The sequence below is a fragment of the Cyphomyrmex costatus genome, unplaced genomic scaffold (assembly GCF_001594065.2).
Source record: "Cyphomyrmex costatus isolate MS0001 unplaced genomic scaffold, Ccosl1.0 scaffold182, whole genome shotgun sequence".
Classification (NCBI taxonomy): domain Eukaryota; kingdom Metazoa; phylum Arthropoda; class Insecta; order Hymenoptera; family Formicidae; genus Cyphomyrmex; species Cyphomyrmex costatus.
The window spans coordinates 769,596-786,836 of NW_017275847.1; the positions used below are offsets into that span (position 1 = coordinate 769,596).

General features: G+C 32.0%; 1 protein-coding gene across 1 annotated transcript in view; it reads right to left on the reverse strand.

The window, feature by feature from the left end:
• Positions 1-17,241, reverse strand: part of Syn1 (Syntrophin-like 1) — a 109,200-nt gene that overhangs the window by 10,079 nt on the left and 81,880 nt on the right. The window contains exon 4 of the mRNA XM_018537748.1: positions 9,316-9,539. Coding sequence (XP_018393250.1) covers positions 9,316-9,539 — 224 coding nt within the window. The remainder of the gene's footprint in view (positions 1-9,315; positions 9,540-17,241) is intronic.

Sequence of the window (17,241 nt, forward strand, 5' to 3'; positions counted from 1 at the left end):
TAGGGGGAATGTTGGGGAAAAAACAGAATTTGTGTGCCAGCGAGAGAGAAAGAGAAAAGCAGAAAGATATAGAAAATGGATATGGAAAAATACAGAGAAATTAAATCAGACTATATTGTATTACAACAGATTTATATTTTGTCTTTCATAAAAATGCGCGCGCGTCTAATATTTAAGAAATATATTACAAACAACAAATATATAGGTCTACAAGTTTGCTCCCGCCGTTTTCATATAGATAGCTTTATACCTGTAAAAACGGCGAGAGCAAACATGGTAGACCTATATATACGTATAAATATAAAAAGAATTATATGCACTAACATATACAATAGAAAAAAATAAATGGTAATTAAGATATTAAAGTGATTAATATGTATATATGTACAAATAAAAAATAATAAAATTAAATGGGCTATGTAGATAAATATTAAAGAATATATCGTTAGATATAAAAATCTAAAAAGATTTAACATACACACACGATCTATATAAATCAAAAATTTAAAAGGTTTGAAAATCTGGAAACAAGAAAAGGATGAAAAAGCAAGTACAATGTGAATTCGCAAATGGAACAAAGCTCTTTTCGCTTCTACTCTATGGCAAAATTCTTACTTTTATTGAAACAAGAAATATCAAAGTTTACCAACTTCCTATCTCGATGTATGCTGTAGTCTCTTGTGCGAATCTCAGTATTCGTCTCTCTCAAAAATTCTGTATTTATAAATAATGCAAATATTTTTCTAAAAGTCATCATTTTTCTAAAAGATTATCATTACAAAAACTTTATTTATCTATTTTAAATCAATCATAATTTATGAACACAATAAAAAGTATAATTTATATTGTTAATATTTTAATAATCTTTATCATTAAAACTGTATTAAGTTGAAAATTTTAAAATAAAAGTTAAGTACAAGACTCTCAATTTCAAAATAACAGTTACGTAATTAGAAAGGACTAGTAAGAGTCTGATAATTAGAAACAATATTTTTGAGAAAAGTATATAGCGTATATAAAATTACTGGAAAAATATATATCTGTGATTTAATAAGCAATGCAACATCTCATCTTCAGCCTCGATCAGAAATTCTGTTTACCTGCAATCTCCATAATTATGCCAGACTGGGACAAAAAACACCGCAGGAACGTCCTTTTGCGGCAGTTAATTGAAGAATTAAAAATGAGAATAGCGGGTGTCATTCTTTGTAGTAGCTAATTAGATCTGAATTACTCAGTGATGGGAAAAGGTGGAGAGATGAGCAGAAGGAAATTAAAAATTATCTAGGTAGTTTAAGAGTTGAATGCGCAGCACTCTTCTCCTTGCATCGTCAGGTATTCCTTTAGTCGTCGCTCATCAAGCTCGCCGGCGGAAAACTTTTAGAGCTAATTGATTTCCCGCCGAAGCGCTTGCATGTTGAATCACCTCGCAACAATCGAGCACTTAGCAGCAAATGGTGCCGCCGATCTGCTTCGCTGGTCTTCTTAACTATTCACGAAGAAGGTTAGAATAAGGATATTGGATTCGTAATAAAATTGCTTAGTTTGTAACTATGAAAAATTGACTTGCTTAGGTGACTTTTGTTAATATACCTCACATTGTTTTCAATGAAACTCGATCGACTTACTATATAAAAATAAAGAAATAAAAGTATTTTTTATGTTATCACTGTTAAAAAAAACATAAAATTTCATGTAAATGTAACGGAAGCAAATTTCAAGCAGATATATTGAAATCGTTAAATCTAAGTTACTTGTAATTTTATGCTCATTGAACGATTTTAATGTACCTGCTTGAAATTTGCTTCCGTTACTCTTTACATGAAATTTAGTGTATATATATTTTTAACAGTACATACATATAATATAATACATGAAAATCTTATTTCTATATCTGATTTGAACGTACGTCTAACTCTTTTCTATTACATGCATAATAATAAAAGCCTTATAATTTATTTTTAAAATCTAAACTTGATGTAAACGCATACACTATTTTACTTAATTTAAAGGGTATACTACAGTGTGCATAAATAATATTTAGTTTCGATAATACAACCACATACTATCTAAGCACCATGGTAGATACTATAAATCTGCAGTGACACACAGAAAAAAATGACGGTAGTTTGAAAATTCCTGTTGAGCTGCGAACTAATCCGAATTGATGGTCACGCAGCATATCATGCCGATAATAAATAAAACGCATATGCCGTAAAGATAAAAAAAACATCTTTCTGTGCATATGTACCTATATTTAATCCGTAACAGTAAATGATAAAATGATTAACTTGTGATGTCCAAAAATATGCCATAAAACACAATAGATATAATGACAATATAATATATATGTTTTAGATGACAGTACCTAAATATGTAACAAAACTAAGCCAAGAAGATGAAAAATAACTCAATTCAAATACAGTAAATTTTATTATTTTTTGAATTTACGATTTAATTTGCTATTAACTTCTATTTCTTGAAAAAATAAGTTGTATCATAACATGAATTGTAAAGATTATAAAAAACGTCACATAATAAAAGAAAGTTTACTTCTAGTTAATAAAAAAGTGAAATATATACTTATATAAAATATTAAATTAAAAAATCAGATAAAACTTTAGCCTTTCAGATTTGATATATCGATTACAGGATCACCTCCAACAAAAATTTCAAATCAAATCTTGCCATCCTGTATCGATCGCCCGTGTGTATTACCCTGTAGACATTTATTTCGTGGAGCTTTTCGGATTTGACGGATTAGAGCTGAGCTTCTTCTAGAAGATATTAATGCAGGCCGGGGAAAAGAGGAAAGGAAGAAAAAAGTAGCAAGGATGAGACGGAGGGTAGAGAAGAGAGGCTAAGCGTAAAAATTGCAGATAGATAAGGGTGCTAAGGGCGCCATTCGTCTACCTCGTGGCTGACAGGCACGATAAAGTTTCTTTTACACTGAACTAACACTGGCTTAACGCACTTCTTCTAGGACGAGCAGTTCGGGTAAGAATAACGCGAAAAAGCATCCTCAGCAAGTCCTAAACGCGACTTATTCCTCGCCACTTATAACTTATCAATCAAATATTGAAGCAAATTAATTAAAAGTCTGCAATAAAAAGCAACAGGTCAGAAATATTGAGTAAACAGAAGAGTTTAAAATTATTCAGTTCTTAATAAATAATATAACAGTTATGTATTAATGTAAACAAATAATGTATATACATGTATCAGATTTTTATATAAAATTTTTTATAAATATTCCAGATAATTATTCATTTGGCAGACTTAGAATATTCTATACATATTGTATATAATTCCAATTAAAATATAATGGAAGAATATCTCTTCACGAGTCTTTAAATAGAAATTTACATCATTTTTTTCACCAAAATTCTCTGACTCTTTAACTTACAATTAGATATAATCTACTATGTGATAAATTACTTTCCACATCAATTGTCTGTGTTATATGTTTAACATCGTTTATTATATTTTATAATCTAAAATATGATTAACTTAACAAGAAAATGTGCTTTAAACTATTAATAGAGCTCTAATAAATACATGATAGCTAGGAAAGTCAAAAGAGGACGGGGTGCAATAGCAACACAGAGTGGATGATTCCTGATTTTCAGTTAATTAATAGCAAGTGATTAATCATCAGAATCTGGTAACCCTTGTCAAATAAACTGTCGAACTGCAGAGCACGTACGTGATCTGCAAATACGACCGCGGAGAGAAAAATAGACGATACGTCGAGACGAAAAGATTGTCGTACGAATGAGACAAAAAGAAAGAAGAGTACTCGGACTGTGAGTGATTTTATTATCTTCTTGATCACATAAAAAGCTTGAGAAAATGTTTGAAAAAATACTGTAAGCTTGAGAAAATAATTTAAAAGAAAAACGACGTTTCCTATTTATTTATGTATCGTAATAATCATTAGTGATTCGTGTATTTTTCTGTGATATATTAATGCTAATGCATAGATGCAAAGTAGATTTGACGGCAATTTTATGCAAGAACATGGTTCGAAAATTTAAAAGATATAAAATATTCTGTAATTGTGAAATAACTCGAAAATCAATCGATCAAGCTGGTAAAGTACATTGAAATACAGTCTCAAAAGTGAATAAACTCTCTCTCATCTCCCTCTTTTTCTCTTCGATCTCGAAATAAGCCGCGGCGGTGCGGCTTGCGGTGTGCTTCGTGATCCGAGAAGATTGCACGGTCACGGTCCTTAAGTTTCGTAGGCGTCGTGCCGGACCGTTAATTACGATCACCCGCTCGGTTAATCACCGCGTCGGACGCGGCGACAGTTTAAATGGCGAGCGACGGCGCGCACCGTGTAAGCAAGACCGCGAAGCGAAGTTCTGTGGATGTAAATAATGAAGCGCCGCGTTTCCTCGCGGATTAATGGACGCGGCTTTTGAGCAGCGCTCTTGAGAAAATGTCGCTATGAAAATTTTCATGTTGCCTCGCTATTATTCGTAACACCATCTACTTTTTGTCACGCTAGACTAAATAAGACCCATTATACTGTTTTAAAGAGCATAAATACAAAGCAGAAAAACACAGTTTATTTTTTAATATTTTTATCAACACTAAAATACCATTCGTGATAATATTTTTCTTTGAACAACATGATAAAAATAAAATATTTAATTATACATATTTACAAGTTAGCAAAAATAGATGATAATTATCTAATGTTTCTTCTCAGATTGTACCTACATACGTCCATTCGTACCTGTATGAACAGTATCCATTTTATTAAATTCTTATTATTAATATTAGTCCTGGTAAACAATTTTAACTCAAACCAATGTATTGTTTTTATACCTTTATGTTTTATTGCATTTAATTTCTATCTTTATTCTTAAAACAAAATGAACTTAACGATGTTATACGAGTTGTTTACCAAAATCAATTATTATTTTCAAGCGTTATTTTGAAGTACATAAATTCCATGCAATGGAAACCCATTAGCCAACCATTAATTATTCCATACGATTAATTATTCTATCGCAACATGGCGAAGGTTTAAAGAAGCAAGAGATTATTCCTGGACGGAGCGGGCGACGCGAGAACGATTTTGCTCGAAGAATTTCAAGTTAGTCGAGATTTAAAGTGGACTTTAACGTGTAGTTCGCGACACAAATTATCTCGAAGTCAGCTTTAAAACTAAAGCTCCTTTAAATTTTTTGTAAGCCGCTTTCCGCGATGCTGAGTCCCGTAAATGAGATTCACGATTGAGGCAGTAAATTGAAGCGGCGTTTGTGCAGGAAAGCAGCAACATTTCCAGAGAAATATCCAGCTCGTGAAACATTCGAGAAAAGTGGCAAATACTTAATGACACACTATTTCCAGGAAATAAATTTTTTATTGTATTGTTTACGTGTGTTACACATACCCTAACTACGTAAGTATAAAGGTGACTGGGAAGCATCAAATAGTATACTTAAAAGCATGGATCATTTATCGAACAACAAACAAAATACAGTGGTTACCAAAAGTTTCTGGCCAACATATAATTTGACGGTAATTTTTGTCAATCTATTTTTCAGTTTATATTATAAAAAAAAATTAATAAAATTCTTATTCTAATCAACTTAATATATAACACGATATTTTAAACACTATAGAAGAAGTTAAGTTTTGTGAAATCAGTTCTCCAAGATTCAAAGTACTTTTGGTAAATATTCATGTAGATGATATCTATTTAGGAACATCTCGAAACAATTGCAACTAAAATCGATCCTAGTGTAAACCAACACTGATCTCAACCACTCGCATTGGTCGCAACACAAAGTTGGCTGAATAAACACATCCGTATGCAGTAAATAAACAACGTCTAAATAAATCGATCGTTTGAACCTATATTAATACGACGATGTAGCAGTGATCGCAATCCGTTCGAGTGTGCAAATAAATAAATAAAACGGACAGATAGTAGGTAAACGTCCAGAGAGAACGAGACGTTGAAATCGATTGTACGCTGATATCGAGATGGGAAAAGAACGGAAATGGGTCGCAGAACGTCGTCGTCGCAATAAATACACCGGAAAAAAATATGGTGGAAACGACGCCATCCTGTAAGAATAATGTAACATTGTGCATCGAGCAACATCGAGAATGACTCGTTTATGTACACAAATAAACTTTTAATTAAAATTTATGCGTATCGCTTTTAGACCACGACGTTATGAGTTTTGATTTAACAATTTGGTATTACAATAATAATAAGATATAATAAAAAGAAAAGAATTCTATCTGTTTCCAACTCATAAAATGGAAATATAGAAATTCAATTTTTGTGTCTTATTAACATCTATAATATTATTTCACTCTAAAAACATTACACGTATTTTAAGATTAAACAATCTTTCCAAATACTTTAAACAATATTTAATTTCAGTAATTTGACAAAAAATAAATACAATATATATTGTATTTGTTGTCACAAATGACGCAAATCAATAATTAATATATCTCTAACAGGATCTAATCTGTATTACCATCCTATTAATTTCAGTCTGTATTGACAAATGCTCTACCGAGATATTTGCTCACTCGGTTATTTACCAACCCGGCAATTCGCCATGAAAACCGAAACCAATCGTGATTAGTGCGTGTAGCATGGTCGCAATGATTGCAAAAGGACGTTACGTGGAATTAATAAACGTTTCGATCGATGTATTTGTTTAAACACCGATTTATTCATCCATGCAAAATCTCATTATCCACATTCCGACAGAATCCTATATACAATGGCTGTCAAAAGTTTGAAACCAATGAGTAATGTCATTGGATTGCTTAGATAAAGAAAGTATTTATGTAAATAAAGATCTAATATACAAATACTTAATATATTCTAATATTTAAAATATTGTGTTCTTAAGTTAATTATAATAAGAAGTTTAACTGAATATAAATTACAAACAGATTGACAAACATTATTGTAAAATAATATTATTAATTATATTGGTCCGAAAACTGTTGATAACCACTGTATTAATATTATCGAATTATACAGAAGTGCAATGTACTATTAGTCTTTTATAAAAATTGGATTTTGTAAACTGTTTCAAAATATACATGGAAAGTATACGAACGTTATGTTAAAGTAAAAATTTAGCTAGATAAACTAGAAATGAAAAATAACTTTATTGTACTATCAAAATAATTATGTTGGGTACTCAAATATAATAAGCAATACTATAAAAAGTTTTGGTATTCTAGCAACCAAAACACCAACAGAAGTAGTAGCATCTCGAGTGTGCCGTCATTTGGAAGTAAGTATCATCCAATTTGAAACATTTTAGCAATATATGCCAACATCACTTATACCTTTTTACATGTAATTTCGGAAGGATATGCACGATATCTTCGATGATATATAGCCATAGATATTTTGATCATATATACATTACCTATAGTATGTGTATAATCAGCATAGAAAGCCGAGTAAGTAGTTTCACTGATCCATTCACTACTACACCCTTTCAACGTCCATTCAACGACTCAGAGCAACGCAGCGAATAATTAGATGTGCCCGTTGAAAGCTTGGATCACGTTTACGCACACAGTTAAACGACACATTCGTGATTAGTATCGGTATAATGTAGCATCGACACATTACAAAACGAATCGCCACAGAGACGAAAATGATTTCGCGAGCCGTGCACGTAACGAGCGTCACAATGACATCACGCGAACAGTCGGCCGGATGTATAATAGTCTTAATTAAAATGGCGGTCTAACGAACATCGCTAACTGCTGTAATCCGATGTGCCTCATTGATAATCCTCCTACTGTACCGTCGAATACAAATGTAGAGATAGAGTCTGTATGTACGCTGTGTTAGAATAGACGTCCTATATATGTATATCTCTTTTCATCTTTCTATATTATATAAATTTTATTAATTTTACAATTTTATATATAATAGTTAATATAAAATTTATATTTTGAGATTCAATGTTTATTTATAATCTAATCTTCTTTAATAAATATAAGAGTGCGTAATACATTTTTCAGATATTTAATATTAAATATTACTATAAAAAAGAAATTTTTTATTAAAATTTTACTATGATAAAAATTTTATAAATGTATATGTATATTCATAACGTTCCAAAGATTTTAATTTACAATTTCGTGCAACTTGAAAAACTCATATTTCAATATTTATGTATTAAGAAAAAATCGCCGAATATGTATATAAAATTGTTTAAAGAATCCAGAAATAAATCCTATACATATGAATGTAAGCATACAATCAATTACAAACCAAATGTTCGTGCGTAGAGACAATCCTTCTATTAAAACAAATTTCCAGAATATACTGTCCATTAATTATCGTTATTTTCAAGCACACAGTTTGTCTTTGCCCATTAACGTTAAAGAAAAATTACTGCTCATTAACCTTATTTACACTCACGCTAATTTTATATCAACGCAAGTTGCTTTAAATTCTATATTATCTACTAAAAGCGCAATACAAAAGCACAATTGAATTGTATACTTGATTAATTAAATAAAATTAAAAATAACGAAACTATTTTTCTTGTATGAACTTTTTTTGACGAAAGATTTCTAGTTTCACTTTGCAGAATGACTTTTGGTCCACGTGTGACAAGATGTTGGAAGCTCAGTATTTATAGTTGTTACATTGTACTCCCATCGGGAGATGCTCGTCATGCAGAGCTACTTTCTCGTGCACGAGGCTGGTGAATTTTTTACGCTTAATTTCCCAACAACCTGTACCTACGATGGCAGTCTCACGCTACGTCGACGTGAAATCGACGAGACGTACGTGCTACAACGTGACGCGGTCGTAGTACTCGTTGACGACGCGATACGTGGCTCGTTTCGCTCGTAAGCACGTTCCCGCTTTCTCGACTGTAGTCGATACGGGATCCGTAGTGCGATACGTGAATCGTCGTGTTAATGACGCCGATGGAGAATTGTTACTTCGGTTCGTGAGCAAATATTGAGATGAATATTAATTGAGACGTTTCATATAAATGACTAAGAATATCAAGATTGTTGTAAACATTACGAGAAACGTTATTGTTGCGTCAAATAAATTTACAAGTTAATTCCTCGTTATATCATGCTACACAATTAATTGATAATTATCATAATAATCTTCATTAATTATGGGATAGCTACCTTCGTTTTATCTTATAATAAATGTAGGAAATATAAAAAATAATAATTCGGTCCTTTTCTCGGTTCTTATTCGTTATACAGGAGAATTTAAGAAATAAATGTGACCATTTGTTCAAAATTGTAAACACTATATAGAAGACTTACCGTGTTGCGATAAGGGGACAGGTAATGCTCGGCGAAGCCCAAGCTTCTGGGCTCCAAGGCGCACACTCATACAATCTAAGTTCCCGGCCTGAAACTGCACCAAAGACACTGCGCCATCCGCCGGTGCATCCAGCGGCAAGACCGAATCCACTCCCGGCTCCTCGCGAAGTGCTTGCACTACTTCCGGCTCCATCTTCGCTACTCTCACTACTGGCTCGTCCATTCTACAAGTAAACACAACATATTTATGTCATTTAACATAAATGTTCAATTTTTAATAATTGATGAAAACTGTTTCATGTTTCAAGGAAATAAACGTACTGTAGATTTTTTAAAAATAATTAAAAAAATTAATAGTCTAAAATTTAAGATTTGAAAACTCAACAATTAAAACTCTCCAAGATACTAGAACTTGGAAGACCTTATAGATGTAGCAAGAAGACAATTAAAATATTACAGAAAACAGGTATATATGCAATGCTATTAATTATCCAATGTGCGCGAAGAGAGTTATTAATTAATTATGAAAATACTTCAACAACGATGAAATTAAAAGAAGAATTAAAGACTAAAAGAAATCGATATTACAGAAAAGACGGCATTGTCGAGTTCTTCGTTTTCTGCAGCATCATGTCAACTGGAACGAGAGACATTCGGCTACAATTACGTTATTGTACAATTGACGTTTATCTTGTTCATAACGTACAGAAAAAAAAGTACGATATTTTTCCGCTTTAGATAATAGCACTCGCAAATTAAAAAGAAAAAGGAAAAGAGAAAATCTATGACTAAAATTTTTGTTGTTTACGTTAATAAGAAGGAAATTATATTGATAAAGAAAAATGAGTTCCTGTATGTTTTTGTATACATTATAATAAAAAGTATTGTAGTATAATAAATATAATAATACAATAATTAAAATATTGTATGATGATATAACACTAATATCTTAGAACTATTTTTTCTATTAAGAAGCTACTCTACATATTTTCCAAGTTTCATTGAAATCAAAACTTGCCAGTTTGTCTCTTGTTAGGATCGCAATCGCGTTAAAGTCATAGAGGAACAACCTAAGAAGAGCACATTAATCTTAAACGACTTCCTGCCTCTTTCTCTTGGTGAAGGAAGGATCAAACTTCGTCTTCGGCCTCCTTAAAGCTCCGGAAAAGTTCGCGTAAGTAGCGGCATAAGGAGATACATCCCACGTACAAGGAGGGACCGGAAGTTCTGACGAAGTCGCTCTCAGCCGACGAACGACATCCGATCGAAAAGTTTATCCGGCAGATTAAAAAACTCTACGTGGAACTAGTCCTGTGTATTTTATATAGAAACGAAAATGTTATGCACGAAGCATAATTGTTTTTGTCAGATCAGCCAATGTATGCATCAATTGCATCACATCTAAAGCATTAAAATTATGCCAAAAATATAAAAATTTTATTAATTGTTCTGTTATTAGTCTAACCATATTTTGCTGCGATAAATAACTATTAAACAAGTAAGAGAGAGAAAATAAACTTTGGCATGAATATTTATTAGAATTTTATTAATATATATATATATATATAGGTATATATAATATATAAATTTTATTTAATCTCTCCGTAATAAGACAACCTTTATATTCTATTATATCCATCCAACAGAAAGAAGCAGGAAATCGTAAGTATCAGTGTAAAATTTGAACACAATTTGTTTATTTAAAAGTGACTTAATTTTTTTTTGTTAATCTTGATTCTTATGTAAAATCGTATTTTGCAGTAGTTATTTGCAAATTTGGCCGCAGAATTAAATCAAATTTTTTATACATACTAATAAAACTTTAATAAATATTCATGGGAAAGTTCATTTGGATTCACTATCTCTCTCTTACTCGTTTAAAAGTTATTTATTGCAGCAAAATATGGTTATTTCGCTGTATAAAGCCATTATAAGCTAAATTATTTGTTTTTTTTGCAGTTGGTTTCAGAGCGTATTCATGATCAAATTTTTTGGCTGATATTAACTGATATTGGTTTTTTTAGCTGATGTTTTGGCTGACACATTTAGCTTATACATTGTACAGCTAAACCATTCTTAAACTACTAAAAAAAAAGTAGCTTTTAAGATTAAACGTTACATATTATTGCATTACATAATTAATGATAGATTAAATAGTAAAATTATATAATGTCGAGAGCTATAACACTTGGAAATTTGAAGATTATAAAATCTAAGGAGTCAGCAATTCTCTCTGAGAATTTTTTAAAGAATCTAAAAATGCAAAACACCGAAGTTTAAAGAATTCAATGTGTTCCCAGAATCTTGGAATCGGAGAATCATTGCTTGTTCCTTTTTCCTTCGATCCGTTTCAATGCTCCGCAGACATCACAATCGTCGTTGGCGTCTTATCGGTGTGCGCCGCGACGCCGATTTTCTTCCGTGTCGCGGCAACCGTGAAATCGAGCGAAAAGAGCGGAGAAGGGAGACGTCGCGCAATCTACGACGAGGGTACCAATGTGGAATCAAGCGAAAAGAGAGAAATATTAAACGGCCGAGAGCGAATACCAAACGCCATAGGAGAAGGAAAAGGTCGATCGGGTCGGAAAAGTTCGGAAGGCGCGAACGAGTCGAGAGAAGAGTTATCAAGCGGCAAGGAACAGCGTCACTTCGCCCTTTCTCGTTCCATCTCTGCAACGACGTTCACGATTTGCATCATCGACGATTCCGTTCGAGATAATAAGGAGACGCTCATGAGAAATTATTGGCGAGCAAAAATAGATGCTTTTTATTCAGAAAGACTGATATTGAATTAAACGAAGATATTTTCACTCTGTATAATTAAATAGTTATAGACATAGTTACAAAACATTTGGTACTAGTGTTAAAATCGATCTTTGTTAAACTTTTATGTAGAATTTCTAATATATCCGAGTGTTAACACTCGGATAATTATATCAATTATTATTATTGTGTTATATTAATTAATATAACATAACATAATTATGTGTTATTTGATAATATATATGTATAAATAAAATGTGTGTTAATTTAATGTTACCATAAATGTTAATTTTACTGAAAAGAAGAATCCAAATTGTGTCAATGTTAATTTTTTTGTAGAAATGTTTTAAGTAATATTTATGTTACTTCATAACATATTCATTGTGTTAAATTAACACAAAAAATTAAATGAACATGTGAAATATATTAAATTTAATAAAAAATTTTCCAACCGTGTACAATTTTTAATGCTATTATTTTCTAAACCTCAAATCTCTTCATTCTGACAATAAGGTATATAATACATAGATTCTATTACACACATGTATATTCGCATATGCAAGTGTTGTAAACACTTAAAAGAGAATATATTCAAATAGTATTGGATTCTTGCGGTCTTTATATAATTATATATAACTTTGTAAATTTCATCTAAAATAAAACAATTGCAATCAAAATCGAAGGCAGACAAAAAATTTAGCTAAAGAGAACAATCCGTTGTAATCGAACTGGATACTCACTGTAGAGTATAAATCGAACGGCTTTGATTTGCGTCCGGTTGGGCTCCTAAAAGAAGCGATAACACGTGATGTACGAGTTTTTGCATCCTCTCTATGTTCGCACATATCTCGCTCGAACAGAGAAAAAGAGAGATAGCTAGATAGGTAGATATAAGCAGAGAAAGAGAGAGAGAGATTTCCGTTCGTATCTTTCCATACTCTTTCCTTCCACATATCGACAAACCTACGCGAGACATTTGACCTGTATCGTGTATTCTGATCCAAAGTTTGTTCTCTTTTACTGTTTCTTTTTACTCGTCAATTATTTTTAATTGCTATACTTTTTGTTGAACATCTGTCTCTTGGTATATCGTGATATAATTTGCTTGTAAATGACATATAAGCTACGTAATTTCTATCTTTATATTCAGTATTCTCAAAATTGACTATCGGACACCATACTTCTGTTTACGAGTCACTGTAATATAAGTGTAATCGCAGCGATATTTTCACAAGCATTAATCCCAACTGTACATTCATCGGAAAGCCAAGGATTAAAACAAGATTAAACACAGAATATCTCTATCCACTCGCAGCTGTACGAGAGAGCTCAGCATGAGATGGAAGAGATCTCACAATCGCGTTCTAAATCATCGCAGCTAATTTCACCTAATCTTTACGCCGGTAGTAAAATAATAATTTCTTGTAAGCGCAGGCATAGGCGGCAACAAATTAATAACAAAATGCAAATAATTTCAGGGCAAAAAATAGTATTTTACGTAAAAAAATGTTCTGCGAATATGCACATACATATATATATATACTTTGAATTAATATAACTATGAAAAATAAAGAGAAAATCTTAATTAACTTTACTGCTTTTGACATGAAAATCTTTGTAAATAACAAAAATATCTACCAGGTTATAATAATTATTATAATCCTAAGAAATCGATCAAAATCCTGTAATAATACTAAAATTGGAAATCTCTGGATGTTATAGTACTGTGAGTATTATTAGAATGTACATATTAACCACGGAAATTAATACATCTGCAATGAGACGGTCTTGTAATACAATACGGATTTGAGTTGCTAGTAATATATCGTAGTTAGAATTTCATAAGAGCGCATAACATTGTGGTTTTAACTGCAAGACGAACATGACTGCTCTTTTCTATGTTAGGATTCTAATTGCCAATAATTCTGCAAATAAATTAATCCCTTATTAAGCTTATTTAATTTCTTTTATTGTAATCTATTTAATCTTCTATAGATATAAATTAATTGCAAAGGTTATTATTTTACACAGTACAAAGTGATAAAAAAGTTTAGCTACAAAGTTCTGTGTATTTATCAAATCATTATCCAGGTAGCAAGCTGACATTATTTATCGTCATTTTCACGTTAAAATGACATTAAAGATATCATTTTGACGTGAAAATGACAGCAAATAACGTCAGCTTGCTACTTCGTGTATTAAAGAAAAACTCTAGAATGATTACATCTTATCAAATATCAAAAAGTCTGTGCATCAAAAGATTTTCATCGATTGGTTGTGAATTAATGACCACTTTACTGGCTATCGGGGAGATTTTATCCACGGAAAAATGCGCGGCTGCCATTGATGCATTCCCAAGCGTCTCTTACGGTTTGTATTAAAGCTAAATCTATATACTAGATATATATATATGTATAACATCAATTTGACTGTATATATATATATATATATATATATTTTATTAGAGAAAGAGAGGGGTAAGTAAAAAGGGTTTTATATATATATTCAAGAAATATAAAAATTCTTTATTCTAACATTAAGAGAAAGAAAAAAGAGAGATATAAGATATATAGTATTATGTTTAAAAATACATATCTTCTGTCGTTTACTTAGCTAGAGTTCAAAGATATATATAAATGACTCGTACATATTTAAAAACATACATTTCACTTATATTCTAACATCAGTAAAAACAAATATGAAAATTTTTACATAACTTAATAATCGCACAGTGCCGCAATGGAAAATACTCGCAATGACACATTTTCCCTCTATTTTCCTCCGATTCGCGAAGAGAAACGTGAAAAAGAAATGTAGCCTATTCCAAAGCCCGGAAAATAATGGAGTCGTAAACATGCTTAAATGAGACAGACAACAAAACTCAAGCGTGTTCAAACTCAAATTGTGCGCAAACTGCGAGTAGAGGAAGGCAGCTGAGAAACAGAGGAATGGCGAAGTATACGGTTGTCGGAGTGGCGCATTCGTAAATGTTGCGATCCTCTGAAATCGGCTTAAAATGTGTTACTGGGATGGTTACGATTTTCTCCTAAAATGTCGCTGTGTGTATATATTATACGAATTGCATTTAAGAAGAGAGAGAGAGAGAGAGAGAGAGCAGCTTTTATTATAAAATTTTTCAACTTCAAAACTTTAAATTAAATACGAATCTACTTGCATTTTATTTATTGCAACTAAAAAATCACATTTTAAGATCCTTATAGATTAAGTATGTTTAATGTATAAGAAATTGTGTGTTTTATAAAACTGTATGTTTGTTACACATGAAAATATATCAGTAATGCACCGACACAAGTTGATTTAATGTTACTATTTTTTCTTCTATACTTTTATGAGATATTAACATTTATATAACTATTCGCTCTTAAAACATGTACGTGTGCTTTATAAAAATAGTGTAGTGAATAAAATCAAAACATAACGAGAGAGATAAAATAAATGTGCCAGCAGTTTCATCATGGTATGACTGCAGAGAACATCAGCTTTTACTGTACGTATTGCTCGTAGTTATAACCATTATCCTGCTATGATGCGATCATCCTGTATATCCGCCGTTACATCCTTGTGACGCCAACCCTAATGGAAAGCACATTAGGAGGTATATCTCTCACCTCGTACGAGAAGGGTAAATGTGAGGGCGGGAGAAGCTAGTGTTAGCCAGCTCGGCAACGCTTCCGCGCAAGCGAGTGGAAACGTTACGATATCGTTCTTAAAGTCGCCTGTCCGCGTATTTACGGTTCCACCGGAATAGACTGAAGATACCTTTAAAGGGGAACTTACAACTGAGAAAATAGAAAGGAGAATAGAGTTTCGTCCGGCGAGAAAATTATTGCCAGAAGAGATCGCAATATTAGCTTATTCTTTCATGTGAACAATTTACTTCACCTTTAACTAAAATCGCAGTGTAATAAAGAACACGACTTAAAACTTATTCTGTGAAGAAATTTCTTCAAATACGCGTCATTTACGAAATACAACTCAAAAAAGTATAATTTTTTAAAACTTAAATTAAGAAAGAATATTGAATTAATAAAGATTTATTGGAAGAAATTAGATTACAGTCTAATTGATTATTTTAGGTTAAGAAAAACTATTTAAAATATTATATAAGACAAAAGATATTAGATCAGAATATAAAATGGTTGTATTAAAAGATAGATTTATGTGAAGAGATGTTAGAACGTAAAACTGAGAATTTGCAATAAAAACACTTTTCTAAAAATTATGAAACAGACTAAATGTTAAATCGATTTCATTGAAATATGCATTGTCCTATTAGTGAAAATTAAAAGTAATCGTTCTTGATTGATAATCATTTAATAACGCAACTGCAGTTGTTTACGCAAATTTACGCATAATTGCTGAAAGTATTAGGACCGGTGAACCTCGAAAACTCCACTGCCAGAACATAACCGACAAATTAATTTTCCTTGGCAATTCAATTACGCCTTAATTGGGTACGACGGAAATGAGACCGCATTAAAATTGCAAGCATCCAGACGGAGCCAGAGGTTTTCTCCAGATTTTACCCCATTCGCTTTTCCAACTCGAATGACCGACAAATTTGATTTTCGAATACGTCGTCGACGTGTTTTCTGTCAAACTCCGTTTTCCTCGAATGACCGACAAATTTGAATGCTCTGGAATAGTTTATTTTACTTTTCCACTCTTATATAAACAATTTAGGACAAACTTAAATTGTTTAAACACACACACACACACACACACATACAATATATTTTAATAATAATAAAAAAGAATGTACGTGTGTTATATTCTTTCTATCTAAATTATTTTTACTTTAATGTATTAACATTTCGTCTTGAAATTTGATAGACCTTGCGATAGCACGTATCTATTGTACACACAAACGCAAAAGTGCCAATACCACATCCCCTACCTACCTATGCTATCGTATAGATACACTTGCACGGATATTGACACACGTACGCACATGTACACTGCCGCTAGCAAACGAACACGTACACGATCGTCTCTTGATCCGTCGTTCCAGCCGCAGTTTGCTTAGCATTGCTGATGCACTATCCACTTCCGCGCGGAGAGTGAGATGGACATCACTATAGAAGAGTGGAATACAGAGGTGAAGAGAAAGATAGAGAGAGAGAGAGAGGGGGGGGGGGGGGG